Source organism: Pelodiscus sinensis, chromosome 3, assembly GCF_052426305.1.
Source record: "Pelodiscus sinensis isolate ZL-2025 chromosome 3, ASM5242630v1, whole genome shotgun sequence".
NCBI lineage: Eukaryota > Metazoa > Chordata > Testudines > Trionychidae > Pelodiscus > Pelodiscus sinensis.
In genome coordinates this window covers 165,794,860-165,810,828 of record NC_143054.1, presented here as the reverse complement: position 1 = coordinate 165,810,828, position 15,969 = coordinate 165,794,860, and the positions used below count along the sequence as shown (strand labels likewise).

The following is a 15,969-nucleotide window of genomic DNA, read 5'->3' as shown; positions in this document are numbered from 1 at the left end:
TATTAGGAGCCAGATGGGCAGGCAGCCCGTCTCAATTTAGACTCGTGCCAGGTCCGAGAGCTCAGACTCACCCCTGAACAGGGACTGCTGTTACCCCACACTGCTGCCTCTGTATCTGAGCCAACAGGGTGGGGTGACAGGCAGCTGGTCCGCGAGAGGAGTTGGTTTTTAAACTGGCTACCACCTGGCACCCCACACTGCTGCCTCTAATACAGAGGCAGCAGCACAGAGTGGCAGGGGACTTCTTGGGAGTGGGGCCAGGAGCACAATGGCTGCCAGCCTCACCCCCAGGGACTGTAGAATAGCCGAGTAACTGATAAGAGTTCACGAGGTTAATCGACTATTCAATTAATCAATATTTAACATCCCTAGTGTGAGCACTCAGTTTAACCAATTCAGTGGGATTTTACATTCCTAGCCCTCCCCCCCGGGACACCCAAACTACCTGCTCCAGCCCAGAGCCCCCTTCTGCAACCCGGGATTGAGAGGCCACGCTGGGCCGGAGCAGGGTGATCGTTAAGGACAGTCTGTGCAAATGTCCCAGGCCTGCAGCGGTGCTGATCAGGGCCTGGGGCAAGGGCCTGGGGCAAGACCCTGGCCTGGTGGGGCGCCATTTCAAATCCTGCCTGCTTTGCCTCCTGGGAGTTGTAGTCCCCAGTGCACTGGGCTAGAGCAGGGCGGTCGTAAGTCGGGGGTCGCCTGTATCTTGTATCTCATGGGAGAAGTAAGGAGTGAGGCTGTGCTCCTGGCAGGCACAGGCATTTCTCTGGCTTTGTTTCTTATTCTTTTATTTCTCCCACCCTCCTTGCCACTCCAGACTAGTTGCTTGAGCTTACTTTGAGAGAGGGTCAAGGCAGTTGTATATTAAACTGCCACCATATGCAGCAGCACTTTAACTCTATTCCTTATCTCTCTTCACCTCATCTGCTTTATGGGCAAATAGATGTAACACGCGGTGTCTTTTTTCTTTGTTCGCACACATTAGTAAGGATATAAAAGTAACAAAGATCAAACCCCAGATTCTATCCCATGCTAAGAGACAGGCTTATATACTAACGGGCTGGAATTTGGAGACACAGTAATGTTTGCGGCTAACTCCTATCTTCCTGTTGGCTATCCCTGAGCCAGGTCTCAATGCTGCAATCGTACTGTAACTGACGGCACAGCAGGGAGTTGCTGTGTGTGCTGCAGAACACCACTCCTTTCCATGACTGGTACACAGCATGCTACCAAACACTTAGAGGCAAGTCCTGTAGTGTGTGTGTGTTTGTTTGTTTGTTTTTCTTTTTCCTTCAGACTCTGGCCCTTGGTGAGATCACACAAACACTTGGGCTGTGTCTACAATCGCGGCTTCTTGCGCGAGTAATATGCAAATGAGGCTAAGCGTGGAATATTGTCGAGCCTCATTTGCATACCTAATGAGCCACCCTCTTGCGCAATGCCGTTACACCTATTACTTTTCATGAAGAACGGCATTGCTCAAGAGGGTTTTTCTTGCACAAGAAGGAGCAGGCTCTTCTTGCGCAAGAGCCTCTTCTGAAAAAAAAGGTGGCTCATTAGGTATGCAAATGAGGCTTGGCGATATTCCACACTTAGCCTCATTTGCATATTACTCGCACAAGAAGCCGCGAGTGTAGACATAGCCTTGGAGTCTAGATAACAAAGAACTGCTTTACTAAGACTGACGAGAAAAACTGTGCAATTACCTGAGGCAGAGGCAATGTATGGTGGAGAGGGGGACAGACCTGTGGGATCAATGTGCCTCCACCAGATTGGCCTGCTGTGCGAGGAAAAAGGCCTCGTTCTGCTGTACCTGCCCCCCCCCAGAACACTCCGCTCCTGTCCCTGTGGGGTGGGTGGGGAGCAGAAGAGACAGGACAAGCCATTTCTCACGCTGGCTGCTGGGTCGCTGCTCTGTGCATTGCAGTGGCTGCCTGAGAGAGAGCCTGGTTCAGGTGTGATAGCTGGCACCTGCCGAGGCCAGAATACTCGAGACAAGGGCAAGCGAGTTGGAATAATCCCTCCTCCTGGGCTTGCTCAGGCCCTAAGTGGGCTGGCTTTGCCCCAGCAAGGCTCGCTCTCAGGCAGCTGCTGTGCTGCTCAGAGCAGCAACCTGCAATGCCCAGCTCTGCCCCACTCTTAGCCTTGCTCCATTTGCCAGGAAGTGTGTCCAATTGTGCATGGGGGCAGGCACTGTGGGAGAAGGACAGAGACCCTCCATCCCTGCAGGTAAGTCTGTGTCCTCCCTTTTAGATTGTGCTCTGTGCCCTGGTACAAATGCGTTAAGTGATCAAGCTAAACGCACAGTTTCCAGTCCAGCCTCTCAAGTCTAGTAGTATGAAAGTGGAGCTTCAGAGGCCTAGCAGTAGGTCTTCCAGGAGACATCACACATTAGCTTACAGATTCCCCCAATTCCCAGCCTAAATTCAATTCCATTGCCTACCCTGTTTGGACCTGCCTCTACAGCCATCTTGTTTGCAAGCTGCTGCAGTGTATCTTGCTTGTTGTGGCTGGCTGCCTTGTCAACAGTGGGCCGCTTCCAACCTCAGCTTACTTGGGTTTCTCACCACAGCTAGTTCCTAGACTTCTTGCTCCAGTCTGCTCTGCAACAGCCTCACTATACTTCTGTCCTCCCGGGCCAGATATACCCAGGTTCTCTCTTGCCTTAGGCCGTATTTTATTATCTGTGCTGGAAGGATTATGAAGCCCTTTGCTGGTAGGAGTTAACAAAATTCCTAGTAAGGCGCTAGCATTTTAATTACAGTTGTAATATACTGTGTTAGAAGGTTACCATTCTGTCAATATAATAATCTACTATATTTAAATATTTTTTTAAAATATCTGAGTTTATCATGTATCCATTGTAATAAATCAAATATTTTATGTAAATGGCAAAATTATCCACCATGTGTATCTTAGTTCATGAGCTTTTGAGCTGTCTGGTATGATTTGAAGCATTTCTCTAGCCTAGTAACTGACACCTGCATTTGGAAAAAACAGAGCTTGTTCCCAAAATTTTCTCTTTGATAGAGAAGGCATGCAGTTAAACTATATCTAATGACTAATGGTCACTGGTATTGCATGTGTCCTTTAATGCTATATTTTGTTAGCTGAAATTTAATATTTGACATTGTTACCCTGCATTTATGATTTTTGTTAGTGTGTGGTCTCAGGCTGGCAGCGTCTGCATAGATACAGTGGAGTCTGGATTATCCGACACCGGTAATCTGACACTCCGCTTTATCCGAGCCTGCAGCTCCCGGGGACAAAGTACCCGGGAGCTGCAGGGTCGGATACAGCGTGGGCCAGGAAAATGGCCCTGCTTGCTCCCCCGTCGCTCTCTTGGAGCAGCTGCTGCCACTCCTGCCGGGGACAATGGGGCAGCGAGTGGGGCCATTCTTCCGCCCCGTGTCCTGGAGCTGCTAATGCAGCTCCTGCCGGGGCCCCTTCTTCCCAGGCATCAGTGGCATCAGCTGTCCCCTTGCTTTCTAGGAGCAGCTGATGTGGCTCCTGCCAGGGAAGAAGCGCCCCGGCAGGAGCCGCATGAGCTGCTCCTAGAGCAACGGGGCTCTACAGTAGAGTCCCTATCATCTGACATATTCGGTAATCCCACCATGTGTTGGTCCCGTTTAGGTCGGATGATAGGGACTCTACTGTTTTTAAATGAAAAGTTGTTAATGGGGTTATTAAAAGGCTTCTTTATTGGCAGGGTCATTGTGTTTATTTGGTTATTTTTTTGGATGATTGTGTGCTTGCACATGCAGCTGGCAAATCAAAAGGATGAAAAGTAGTAACTAAGTGCTTCCGGAAATTGTAGTGGAGTAAAAAGTACATTATTTTCTAAAAAAACTACTTGAGTAAAAGTCAAAGTATCACAAAAATAAATTACTCAAGTAAAGTACAAATACTGAAAAAATGTACTTGAGTATTGTAACAATGTATTTCTTCTTAGTTACTATCCACCTCTGGTGGTTACCTAGGCTGGTTCTTGGCAGATATTGGCAGTTAGTTGGAGGGTGAGCCTGAATAAAGCACATGATCCTTCCTACAAGATTGGTTTTGTTTTGTTTTTGCAGAGTGGCAGAGGAGGAAACTGTGTTCTCTTCTTCCTTTAGTGCATGTTATCTTCCAGATTAGTTTGGGTCTGTCGTCATCTTAAAAATTACTTTATCCGGAAAATTTCTCAAACCTTCTAGCATTTTTTATTATAATTCCCATTCCTTCATCTTTTTCATATGAGAAACTCAATCTCTTCCAGATTATATTCACATCTACTACAGTGGATAGTGAGTGATTTTTTTTTTGTAGTGTCAAACTCCACACCTAAAGTAGAATACTTTAAACACCAACTTTCTTATTTATCAGGGCATATGTTGTGCATCTTGTTCCCTAGCTTTGTTTTTCAAAGTTCTTATCCATAAGCTAGTTGTCATCTTTCCTCGACTTTTCTTATGTTATGCCAGTAGCATTTTCTGAAAATGGGGCAAAGACACTGCATACCACACAAGCATTGGGAAATGATGTTCACCTTATAAGTAGCAGCATACTAGGAATGCAAGTTCTGAAGACTTTTATCTAACTTGAATCAAAGCCTTGAGCAAGTGTGTGTGGAGCGGGGAATGGCAGGAGAATTTTGTGGAAATTTGTGGAAAAAAAAACTTGGACTGGATTGCACAAATTGTTCTATGTTGTTAACTCTAGAACTGTGGTTCTCAAACTGCAGTCTGCGCCACTAGTGGCTTGCAGCCCTTTGCAGTTGGACCACGGCTCGAGGCTCAGCCTTCTGTCCTTCCTGCCAATCAGGATCTGGAGGCAGGGGAGTTGCGCAAAGCTTCCTTTGCCCCGCCCCAGCCGTGTGAGGAGCTCGCAGCACTTGAAAGTGCAACGTGCTCCTGGCAAGGTGGGAGGAGGCGTCCCGTGCTCCCCCGCTCCCAGGCCCAGATTGGGGAGGCAGCCCAGAAGCATTCTAGCACTGCGCCCTTCTGGTTTAGGCCCCGCCCCTTCCGGGCAGCCCAGGGCCAATTCAAAAGTTTTTGAAGTGGCCCCAGGCCCAAAATTATTGCCCACCCCTGTAGTATATCGTAAATACTACTTGAGGTTTGTTTATCTTTTATGTAAATGGAAATGTTGCCCTCTGCTGGAGACTCACAACTCAATTAGAAATTAGAGAAATGTATTTCAAAACTTATGAGGGAAGACTGAAAGAATTGGGTTTGTTTAGTTTAGAAAAGAGAAGACTGAGAAGGGACATGATAGCGGTTTTTTCAAGTGTCTAAAAGGGAGTTATAAGGAGGCGGGAGAAAAATTGTTCTCCTTGGCCTCTGAGGATAGGAGAAGAAGCAATGGGCTAGGATGGTGTGCCTGACTAGCTAGCTAGCTTTCTATCCACCTTACAGTTTGTTTATCCAGTCCATACTTCCTTACCTTGCTTGCAAGAGCACTGTGGGAGGCCATTTCAAAGGCTTTGCTAAAGTCAAGGTATATCATGTCCACCACTTTTTCCATATCCACAATGCCAGTTACCTTGTCATAGAAGACAGTCAGGCTGATCAGACACATCTCCTGTAATGTGTGCTTTGTAACTCTTCATTACAGTGAGAATAGCAGGCAGCTTGCTGCATACTCCCCAGGTTCCACCAGCTGTCTTCTGGGTGCAGATCTGCAGGCGAAAATGGACAAAGGGCAAATGGACTGGATGAATGCACTCCTGGAGATGTGTTTGTCTGTAAAATGTTCTTAGTAATCCAGCAGTGCTTGCAACACCACACAAATGCAGCCCTGTGTACTCTGTGGCAAGGTAGTCCAGGTGCGAGTTAGAGAGCGATGTGCCATCTAGTGCCCCATCGCAGTTTGGGAATCCCATTGCAGCAAAACCATTTACTATGACTTGCACAATGTTTGGAGTCACTGTCCTTCTTAGCAGAAGGCAGTTAGTGGCAACATTTGGGTCACTGCAACCCCTATGGTGGATTTCCTAATGCCAAATTGATTCCTAATTGATTGGTAGCACTCTAACATCACAAGCTTCTGTGGAACAATCACCACTTGCTTCCCTACATCCTGGCAGCTCTCATTTTGGTGTCCCTGTGCTTGAGGGCTGGAGCAAATTGTGCACACGATGCCGGGAAAGTGACCTTGCGCATCCCAAAGTGCTATAGCTGCTGCTTACCATCCTGTACATCATCACAGTGCTTGTTGCTCAGGATCAGAACCAGTGCTCCACTATGTTTAGCTGTGCAGTGATTGCTCGCAGCAATCAAGAATTGTTTTTTCATGGCTTTCAGCCAAGCTTCTTAAAAGGAATTATCATATTCTGCACCATGGTTCCTCTGGTAGTTCTGGAAATATTTCAGGATCAGGTACATTGTGTTCTCAGTGCTCACTGCAGTAGTGTAGAGGTGTGCAAGAACAGTGCTTCTCTAGAAATGGTGGAAGTGCAGGCTTGGTAAGCTTTTGAAAAGAAGCATGAAATAGCATGGGATATAGTAAAAACTGCAACATGGGTTTTCAAACCATATTCCCAGTCATGTATGAATGTTTTGTCCCCTAAGGCGTTGCAAACGTTTTCCAAAACATCGTCTGCTAAATGGTAGAGATTTTGCACAGTGGGGTAGTTACATTGACGCAAACACTGCTAATGAGTGTGCAATACCAACACAGGAGTGAAGTGTGGACATGCACAACTGACTTATGTCAGCATACGGCGGCTGCAGTTAACTTTGTAGTGTAGGCATACCATTAGTGGGAGACAGCATGTCCTCCTTCCCACAAACAGTGTGCCTGAACACTGCAATTTCTAGTCTGTACAAGATTTATGTCCATCCAGTATAGCCTAAAGTGTAGCTCTTCATTAAAATCTAGAAATCTTCACTTAAAGGCTCCACAGTCAATATTTTTATGTGAGGGCAGTGCTAACATTTTGGATGTCAATGCTGAACTGTTCAAGGCAGACTCAGAACTTGCAGCCACTATTCTCCAAAGGCTCTTACAGCAATATGGGAAGGGAAGCAGGTGCCAGAGGAATGGACAAATGGAATTATTATTAAGATACCCAAGAAGAGAGCATTCAATGACTAACAACTGGTGCAGCGTCACTCTCTTAAGTGCCAAGCAAGATCCTTGCTAAGGTCATTATTCAGCAGATTGTAGATGCTGTTGATTAATCACTGAGGGAAGAACAAGCTGGCTTTCGTAAAGGAAGGGGGTGTGTAGATCAAATTTTTGTACTGTGTAACATCATTGAGCAATGCATTGAATGGCAGAGGCAGTTGTTCATCAGCTTTGTTGATTTTGGGGAAGCCTTTGGCAGCATTTGTGGGGATGGTCTTTGGCGTGTTCTGAGAGAGTGCAGAGTGCCACGGCAAGTGGTGCTGCTCATTGGGTGCTTTTTATAGCAATTTTGTGTGCAGCGTGGGGAACGGTGGTCTGCGCTTCGGGGTTGGGACTGGAGTGGGGCAGTGGTGCGTCATGTTTCCGATGCTCTTTGGCTTGATCGTGGACTGGGTTGTGTGGCGTGCGGCAGAGGATGAGCCAGGAGGCATTGGATGGACTATGTTCTCCAAATTGGAGGACCTTGATTTTGCTGATGACCTCGTGCTGCTCTCCCATGCGCATCGTCATATGCAGAGAAGACAAATTGACCTTGTATCTTCGGAAAACAGGTTGGACTAAGAGTTAGCCAGAAGAAGACAGAAGTCATGACCCTAAATATTGAGGCACCAGCATCATTTAAGATCGATGGCCATGACCTGTCTCAGAGAACTTAACATACTTGGGTAGTATTATCAGGTAAGATGGAGTCATCAGAAGTGATATCCACAACAGACTCAGTAAAGCCAGAAATGTCTTCATGAGTCTGAATGCTGTATGGAAGTCATCACAATACAGTATCCATTACCAAACTGACATTTTATCAGAGCTGTGTTTTATCAGCACTATTATATGAATCAGAATGCTGGCAGATGACAGAGTACAACCTCGATAAATGGTCGACTTTTCACACCAGAAGACTTTGGAGGATCCTCTGTATTTTTTGGCCAAGAATAATTTCAAATCAGGACCTGCTTGCGCTGTGTAAACAAGATGTCATGGCTACCATCATCATGAAAAGATGCTGGAGATGGATTGGGTACATGGCTCAGGAAAGATGGAAGCTTCATCACAAAGATTGCTGTGCACTGGACACCTGAAGGGAAGCGGAAACGAGGATGTCCCAAGACGACATGGTGCCGCACCGTTGAAGTAGAAATGAGCATGAATTACACTTGGGGCACTATTGAGAGGCTGGCCAGAGATAGACAGAAATGGAGGACCTTTGTTGCTGCCCTGTACTCCAGTGGGCATGAAGGACATGGGGTTCCCTGGCAGAAGCTGGGGCTCTCCAGCCACCGCCTGGCCCTGCTAACACCAAAACTCCCCAGCCACTGCTTGGCCCCATTGCTCCTGGGAGTTCCCTGGCCAGGATGGGGGCTCCCCAGATGTTGCTGGCCTAGCCGGGCCTATCCAGTTCTCGCGTTGTCTCAGTTGGCTCCGGGTGCTCTTTGGTCCAGTAACATCCTAGCCCTCGAATGTTCCCGGACCAGAGAATCCCGGATTTGGGAAGTTCAACCTGTATTGACCTATGGAGGATGTTTTGACCTCTAGTTAAAGGACAGATGAGTGTCTCTATCTCTTACCCTTCCTTGCATCTTTAATAGTATTTTTTACAAAGAAAAGTTCAGCATTAAGCTAAAGTTGACATGGCTTTCAGATTAATGTGCATGAAGACATTTTGTTTTGAGTTCTGTCTGTTCAAGCTTTAAGTCATTACAGCGATTCAGGTTAATTCTTACAATAGTGACATAGGTTTAACAGCGATACCGTAAGAGGGTCCCAGTCTACTTCCCATTAGATCTGTCTATGTGCTAAAGTTTTTAATAAGCTGGTTTGAAAATAATAAAATAAAAATAATTAACTTCTTTCTAAATAAAAATGTGTACCAGCTTTCCCTGGCACACCATTTCCACGATATCCAAAGTCTTGGCTTTATTTATAGTCTCGTGGTCTAGATCTTAAGTAATTGCACGTTTATGAAGTAATAGTTGAGTCAGGAAGTAAAAATGATTAAGATGTATTCCCTAAGTGACTCATTGATTTTGTTCAGTAGGTTTAACATAATACTTTGGCTTCATAAGAACAGTCTGGATAAACCGCTTCTACAGCACAAAAATATCTGCATTGAAATCTTCAAATATAAAAAAACCTGTATTCTGCAATCTTGTTCTAGTCGCTAACCTTTATTTAAGAAAATTACATTTCTAAAGCTGCTAGCTGCAAAGATACCTATTAATATGTAATTCAAACCGTTATCGTCTGCTCCAAGCCTGCAAAGAAATAACAGTAATACAGTGAAAGTTCTGTGCCTTCATCCTCCCACATACCTCTTAAAACAGTATTAACATTGAAGTCTAGTCACTGGCCACTTACATGTTGATATGATTTAACAAGCAGCTAAGGTAGGTGTTAGGTTGCAGTGTCTGTTTCCTGCAAGTAGTTCAACTTAAAATGTTACATTACTCAAACATATTAGAACAAAGAGTTATACCTGACCTATCTGAGGATAGGACAAGAAGCAGAGGGCTTGTCAGGGTGGTTAAACACTGGTATAAGTTGCCTAGGGAGGATGTAGACTCTCTATCTCTGGAGATATTTAAGAGCAGGTTGGATAGACAACTATCAGGGATGGTCTAGATGGTACTGGGTCCTGCCATGAGGACTTGATGACCCCTCGAGATCCCTTCCAATTCTAAAGTGTTCTATGATTCTGTGATGATTAATGTAACCAATGAATAGTTCGGTGTACAAGGAAAAAAACAAGCATTTTTTCTTGCAAGTGCTAGAGTATACAAAATATGTAAAAGATATTAACGGAGTGACACATTACAGTAAAAGCTATGCTTACAAATTGTACTTTATATATAAATAAGTACATATTTAGTATAACAAATATATAGTATGTTGTGTAATGGAAAAATATAACCCATTCTTCCTTACTTGTGAGAGGATGGCAGAACCACGGCTGGCCTTACAGCCCATTAAGAATATTTTACATATTTTTACAAAATTTCAAAAATGTAAGAAAAGAGGAGCTGGTTTGGAGAATTTCATTTTCTACTTCCCATATTTCATGCTAATAAAGGAAGATGGGCAGTGCTTGCTCTTGCCTGACTGATTTTCTAACTGTCTTGTGCGAAGTCTCAGAGGGGTAGTTGTGTTGGTCTGTATCTGCAATAACGAGGATTCCTGTGGCAACTTAGAGACTAACAGATTTGTTAGGGTACAAGCATAACTTCTTCCTTATATGTATCCCTTCTTCTGTAACTTACACTCCAATTCACCTGATGAAGGGCATTTTCCCATAAAAACTTATGCCTTAATAAAACTGTTAGTCTCTAAGGTGCCACAGGATTACTCTTTTAACTATGAGTACTTTTGAATTGGTCACACTCTAAATGAAGACTAAAGTGACAGTTAATAGCATGTCCACTGACAAGTTTAACTTTACACAACTGAAGCTTCAGTCAGACTAAAATTATTTTTAGGTGAATGCAATCAAGCTATTATTAAATTTAAATCTTGGAAAAGCTAGTCTTTTGCAGGTGGTGGTTCAGTAAAAGCATTGAAAAACTGACAATTTAGGAATGTAAACAGTGTTTAAGTAATTAAACTACAAAGATGAAGCTGCTAATTATCTTCCAGTTGCTATTAGTCTTAATTGAAATAAAAGGATTTTGCAAAGAGGGGATTGTGTTCTTGTTTTGCTGCTTTGTTTTGTGAGGAAGGTTTATGTTTTATGCTCAAAGGGTGAACATGTTCAAAGCTTATTTGAAATATTAGGATTAATATTAGAAATATTAATAATGTCTTCCCTAATTTTGCTGGAGGACTTCTTTTGTGTTTTTGTGAGAGTAAGGGTTGATCTTAGATGTATTGTGAGCTTTCTCACCTTTATTGCGGTGGGGAATTCTAGAATTGTAGCACTGGATGAGACATGAAACGTCATCTAGTCCAGTCGTTTTCATTCATGGCAGGACTAAGTATTCTTTAGAACAAGGGCAGGGAACCTTTTTTGGGACGGGGACCACTGACACTCAGAAAAATCAGTCAGGAGCCACGCATAAGTGAGAAGAAAAAAACCCCCATAACCCTCCCTGACCTGGCCCTTCAAGTAAGAAGGAGGGGGGAAAAACCCTCACAGATGTGACCCCCCCCAGCAGAGAAACAGGTCAAAAATACTCCCTTCAAACTCCAGCCCCATGGGTATGTGTGAAAGACAGAGGGCTTACCCCATGTGCTGGATTGACTCTTTTGAAGGCTCAGGGCTACTAGATTTTGTGGCCTACCCTAGGCTCTGGAATGGGGCCAAAAATGAAGGGTTCACTGTGTGGGAGGGGGTTGCCAGGAAGTGGGCTGTGGGTTGGAGTGTGGGATCTGAGCAGGAGGAGGATGTGCAGGGGTGGAGGTGTGGGGGCTAAGAGGGAGGAAGGTGCAGGATTGGGGTCCAGGAGAGAGGGTGCTAGAGTGGTGTGGGGGCCACTGTCATTGGCCACGATTCCCAGAGAGTGGGAGTGACAGGAAACAGTGCCTGCAGGGAGCACTTCCTCCCTCTTTCCAGGCAGAGCCTGTGGTCTTGCGGCTTTCCTTGATTGGTCCGCAAGGTTCAGGGCTTCCCGCCCCCTCAGTGGGGAGCTAGTGCTGATACTTCAGTCATGGCATTTCCTGCGTGGCTGGAGCACCAGTGGTGGCTTGCACTGTTGCGGGGTGGGACTGAGCCCTGAGCCTCGTGGGCCAGATCAGGACAAGCTGTGGGTTCCCCACCCTTTAATTTAGAACATCCCCAACTCTTAAAAATCTCCAATAATGGAGACCACACAAGCCCCTGGGCAATGTAGTCTAGTGCTTAACCAACTTGACAGGAAGTTTTTTCCTAATATCCAAACTAAACCGCCCTTGTTGCAATTAAAGCCTATTGCTGCTTGCCCTATCCTCAAGGATTAATGAGAACAATTTTTCTCCTTTCTTCTTGCAACAACCTTTTATGTATTTGAAAAATGTCTAACATTTACTAGCAATTGAGTAGTACACGTTTTTTTTTAGCAATGTGGATTTAAAAATGTATTTGCTGAGCCTTTTCGTATGTAATGTCATAATTTTACTAGTTCTGGGTTTAATTAAACTAAAAGGGTCTTCTATACTTACATTTCTGTAGTTCAGTAAAGCTTTCCATTATGATATACAGGTTACACCTCTGAAATCCAGCATTCTCTGGTCTGGCTCCTGGACCAGAGAGTCTGGGACCTAATGGCAGGAGGGCCAGCAGCCCGGTCAGGACTGGGGCAGCAGGGCTGGAGGAGCCCCGCAGCAGTGCTGGCACTGGGGTCGTAGAACTCTAGCAGCCTGCAGCAGTGCGAGCCCAGAGAACCTTGCAGAACCAGGAGTTGCTGAACCTCAGCTGCCTGCAACATCTGAGGACTGGAGAAGCCTGGCAGTGCAGGGCCAGGGAACCTTACCCAGACACGCAGTGCAGAGCTGAAGAAGCCCGGCCACTCGCAGTAGTGCAAAGCCAGGAGCTGAAGGGTTGTAGCCGCCCACAGCAACGTGGAGCTGGGGAAACCTGGCCATCCGTGGCAGCGCGAGGCCAGTGCTAGGGCTGGAGAACTGTTTTTGCCCATGGCAGCCTGGAGTTGGGACAGTCCAGCTGGGGAGGGAGTAGTGGGGCCCAGAGGCAGGGGGCTGGCTCCGGGTAGATGGTAGGAACACCTCCCCTGGCCGGGTAAATTCTCATTCGGGACCGGTCAGGTCCCAACGGTGCCAGAAAAGGGAGGTTCAACCTGTACCAATAACAAAGACTTGTGAATTTGCAATCATTCTTCTTTTGATCTTTTATATAGGTTAAATTTAGTTGAGACCTTTGTGGTAGACACAGAGCTACGGCAGTGCCTTCAAGAAGAGCATCTACGTCGTTTTCCAGATCTCAACCGGCTAGCCAAGAAATTTCAAAGACAGGTAGCAACACTACAAGATTGTTACCGCATGTATCAAGCTGTTAACCAACTGCCTAATGTCGTACAGGCACTGGAAAAACATGAAGGTAACATGCCTCCCATCTCCTATTTTAAATGTTTTATCTTTTGTGGTATATTGATATTGGCAAGAAGTAGAGAATGGATTTTGGAAGATTAATTTGATAGCCTATTTTGATGAAGGCAGTAAAATTGAAAGGGAATTGGAAGTGTGTTGCAATTCTGTAACATTAGAGATACTTTGCAGATGAATTGGACAAGTGAATAGAAATAAAAATGTCCCAAATGGTACAGTATCCGTTTTGCAAAAACACTTTATAACAGATAGGTGGTGAAGAGAGAAAGTTCAATCATGACTGCTAGGGAGAAAAATCCCATAAACCATTCTGTCTTGAGAGTTCGTTCTTGAAAAATAAAATTAAATACAATAATTTGTTTGCTTATTTGGAAGTAACACCATGGTTATTGTTGACTTTTTTGAAGGAAACTTTTTAGTTGTAGAATTTAGTAATTCTCTACTAGTGAGTGTTTAAATAAAGTAAAACTTCATAAGAAGTGAAAACGTTAGCGGAATAACTGTCAATACTTTTTTTGTTTTTTAATTAAAAACTAATGTGGTAAAGCTTTTTCACACCTTAAGTCAATAACAGCTGGCAGTATCTGATTTTTATTAGAAGGGGAGCTTATATTAATTACTTCAGGCAAAAACTGAGACTACTATAGCCATAATGACTAAGAGAAAAATGAAATTGGGTATTTGTCTGATAATAGCTGAAGGTATTCAGTGCCCATAAACAAAAATAGGTTTCTTTTTCTTGATAAATTGTAGTACAGTATGAAAAGGGAAGGAGAACATCATAAAGTAAGATATATTGTCAAACACTTATATGGGAAATGGGCTTACATATATATATGAGCCTAGTATTCAGGGTAAAGTGTAATCCGTTGCAAACCTGTTTAACCATGGAAAATTCATATAGCTACTACAGATTAAAATGTGGTTACATAGACCACCATATTAAGTTACTATCAGATCATATTGAAAGCAGGCATTTTTCCCCTTAGGAAAGTGAAGATTACTAAAAAGGTAGATTTTGACTCAGTCTCACTAAAAATGTCCTTGTGTTACCGACAAGACTTTACAAAATGATGGAAAAGTCCTTGTAATATGTATGTTTATGCATACTCTAGAGGTGAATAAGGTGGGTTTTTTTTCCCCAAAAAATGTTGAGCACCAAGTAAGTTTATTCCCCAAATTACTAAAAATCTGTAGTTGGGAGGGAGACAGGTGAAATAGTAGGCTTAATCTTAATTTCAGCTGTTTATGCCAGTTAAGGGATGTGGTCCCAATTATCTTAGTCTTATGGAATTCTTACCATGCCTGATAGAACACCATGATTATGACAAGTAAATCGCTCACAATTTAAGTGAGTATTTAAAAAAAGAAAAGAAACACAATGAAGCAGCAAACAAAGGTTCCAGAAGAGTCTCAGTCTTTTCTGTATGTCTCTGTAGAGAGCTTCCAGTAGAGATTACACCTTTGAGTGGGTCTGCCTTTGTGTGGACACCCTTCTTTAAGTAAAATAAGATCACAGTATATTCCATGAATCATTTGTGACTCCTGTCTTTGTTTATCAGTTAAAAAGTTGATAAAAAGCAGCATTTTTCTAGGATTTTTGTTAATTAACTTGAATATCATATTTAATAAAATAAGTAGGGCAGTCAAGTGATTAAAAAATTGAATCACGATTAATCGCACGATTAAACAATGTAATTGTGATTAATTGCACATGCCTCCCCTTTGAAACTCTGCGGCAGCATTTCAACTGGGCAGTGCTGCATGGAGCCTGGGATCAGCTAGAGTCCTCAGCTGACCCCAGGCTCCATGTAGTGCTCCCCCTTTGAAGTGCTGTGGCAGTGCATCAAAGGGGCAACGCAAAACAGAGTCCCGGATCAGCTGGAGTGCCCAGCTTATCTGGGGCTCTGCGTTGCACTACCCCTTGGAAATGCCGCTCTGGTGCCTCAAAGGGGCAGCACATTAGGAGCCCGGGATCAGTTGAAGTGATGCTGATGGAGTGCAGATAGGTGCAATTCTGTTATGGTATTTGTCAGCCTTGATCTGATCATTTTCCTATCCATTTGTTTGTTGAGACCAGAAGAGGTGGAATATGAAAATAATTTTTGGTAAGTTTGAGAATCTGACACATTTCAGGATTTTTGTTTCCTGATTTAATGATTCTTGGGAAGAAGATCAATCAAACTGTTAAGCTGGCAACTGTGACTACTTTTCCCTGGAGGATGTAAAGCAGTTATTTACATTGCTGGTCTTAATTTTATGAACTATGCAAATTATTAGTAGAGATGTTGATTTTAGCAGCCAAAAATTTAATTTCTTAATGTTTGAAGAGATGTAAAGTGCTCTTACCTTTCAATTTTCTGTGCAGTAACACAGTATTTTTAATTTTAGTTGATAGACATAGTAAACCTTTTTGCTATAGTAACCTTAAAATTGTGGCAATCGTGGAATTGTGGTTTCATTAAATAAAAATGCGGAGATCAGAGGTAGGTGATGCGATGGGTTCATTCCTTTCCTTTTCACTTTTGGAGTTGTTATAGGTCAATTCTTCTCTTCCTCTGTATGTGCACAGCTTGCTTACTTTGATAATGGGAATTATATTCAGAGAATTTGTTGATAGGATTATAAAATGAAAAATAAATGCAAAGTGTGACAAATGGAGTTTAATTTTGAGTTTCTTGCTAAAGCTTCTTTCACTTATTCACGAACATGATATATTATATATGTAAAGAGTGTGAATGAGAACTATTTTTATAATTCATTGTTCACTGAGTTTATTAAATCTTGTATCATCATGCCTTAAATCTAAGTAACAAAACTAGAATGAAAATG

At 43.6% G+C, this 15,969-nt stretch overlaps 1 protein-coding gene across 1 annotated transcript in view; it reads left to right on the top strand.

Annotated features, from left to right (window-relative positions):
• Positions 1-15,969, top strand: part of MSH2 (mutS homolog 2) — a 99,261-nt gene that overhangs the window by 36,318 nt on the left and 46,974 nt on the right. Inside the window, exon 7 of the mRNA XM_075925390.2 lies at positions 12,930-13,129. Coding sequence (XP_075781505.2) covers positions 12,930-13,129 — 200 coding nt within the window. The remainder of the gene's footprint in view (positions 1-12,929; positions 13,130-15,969) is intronic.